This window comes from Cynoglossus semilaevis, chromosome W, assembly GCF_000523025.1.
Source record: "Cynoglossus semilaevis isolate Cse_v1.0 chromosome W, Cse_v1.0, whole genome shotgun sequence".
Classification (NCBI taxonomy): domain Eukaryota; kingdom Metazoa; phylum Chordata; class Actinopteri; order Pleuronectiformes; family Cynoglossidae; genus Cynoglossus; species Cynoglossus semilaevis.
The window spans coordinates 4,844,774-4,846,383 of NC_024327.1; the positions used below are offsets into that span (position 1 = coordinate 4,844,774).

The 1,610-nt window shown below is 41.2% G+C and overlaps 1 protein-coding gene across 1 annotated transcript in view; it reads right to left on the reverse strand.

Annotated features, from left to right (window-relative positions):
- LOC103397004 (septin-5-like) overlaps positions 1-1,610 on the reverse strand; it is a 20,278-nt gene that overhangs the window by 8,913 nt on the left and 9,755 nt on the right. Inside the window, exon 8 of the mRNA XM_025052925.1 lies at positions 1,247-1,254. Coding sequence (XP_024908693.1) covers positions 1,247-1,254 — 8 coding nt within the window. The remainder of the gene's footprint in view (positions 1-1,246; positions 1,255-1,610) is intronic.

A 1,610-nucleotide genomic window follows, 5' to 3' on the forward strand; every position in this document is an offset into this window, starting at 1 on the left:
AAGGGTTTGTTTATTTTACAGACAAAGTTTTTGTTTTTCCAGTTGATCAGCAGTTTGAGGACACGATCTGCTGCTGTTGCACTTCACCTTACACACCCACGTTACGACGTACACTGTTTTATTGAACCCTCATGGTGTTGGACAAATACAGTTTCACAAAGAGATCATTTAAATACATGCATGAGATTTGGCAACTGTGTATGTATTTTTCCTCATACTAAACCCGTAGGAAACAATGCTCAGGGAAAGAACCCCGTGATTAACAACAGACACACAGGTGCGGCGTGTTGTGGTTTTTTCATTTTGGTGCTTGCTCAACATATCACAGCGCTGCCAGGCCTTGTCACAATGAGCTATCGACATGGCAGGAAGCAGGCAGGACTGGTGCAGGTAACTTATTTTAAAAATAAAAGCGAAGGTCATTAGATGGCAGCATTGCAACTCATTTACTTAATCACATACTCATACAGTGGTTTGTACAGATGAATAAATAAATATTACCAGGCCTATATCGGTATTGGTTGACATCGGAATGGGAAGTTAAGTGTTTGGACAATATCGGCATATTGGATATCGGACATCCCTATTATTAAGCATAATTAGGAGAACCAAGTTTCTTAACAGAGGAAGCTTTCACATAAATCTTTATTGACAGCTGTCAATAGACAGGACAGTCAGCTGGGGCCGTTTTCACCCGCACAGTGTGAGCTCTCTGGTCGTGTTTGATGATCGGACTATACAGTGTGAGTACATAATTAGACAATTACTCGTACAGTGTGTGATGGTATCAACGACAAGTTTTTCAAAAATCGTTCATAGTTCATGTGGGAGAAGACCTGCTTACATGCAGTATGTATGTAGATCCGAAGATTGTCAATTGCATACCTTTTCATGGTCATGTAAGTGTCGAGAATGGCATTCTATGGTTCGAACACTAGTTTCTCCAGTTTGGGAAGGTTTTCAATATTACTCCATTTGCGATTCTGAGCAACAACGAACCAGTCTCTTCAGCAGTGAAAGGAAATGAATCTGCCCATGTAGCATTAAACGTTTTGTTTTCTTCAGAAACTTTTCTTTTCTATGATTTAACCATCATTTACCTACCAGGGGTCGATAAGCTCAATAAATCACGCTGGTGGTGTAGGCGCGGGATAAATCTGCGCCACATCATCCTCTTTATGCACGTTGTCTTACTCCAAGCTGTATAGGCTCGAAAGCCCACTACCAATTAAGCATATCAGGTGATGTGCATCTCTGTAATGAGAAGGGGTGTGGTCTAATGACGTCAACACCCTATATCAGGTGTGCATAATTATTTGACAACTTCCTTTCCTTTGGCAAAATGGGTCAGAAGAGGGACTTGACAGGCTCAGAAAAGTCAAAAATAGTGAGATATCTTGCAGAGGGATGGAGCACTCTTAAAATTACCAAGCTTCTGAAGCGTGACCATCAAACAATCAAGCGTTTCATTCAAAATAGTCAACAGGGTCGCAAGAAGCATGTGGAAAAACCAAGTAATAAATAACTGCCCATGAACTGAGAAAAGTCAAGAGAGCAGCTGCCAAGATGCCACTTGCCACCAGTTTTGCCATATTTCAGAGCTGCAACAT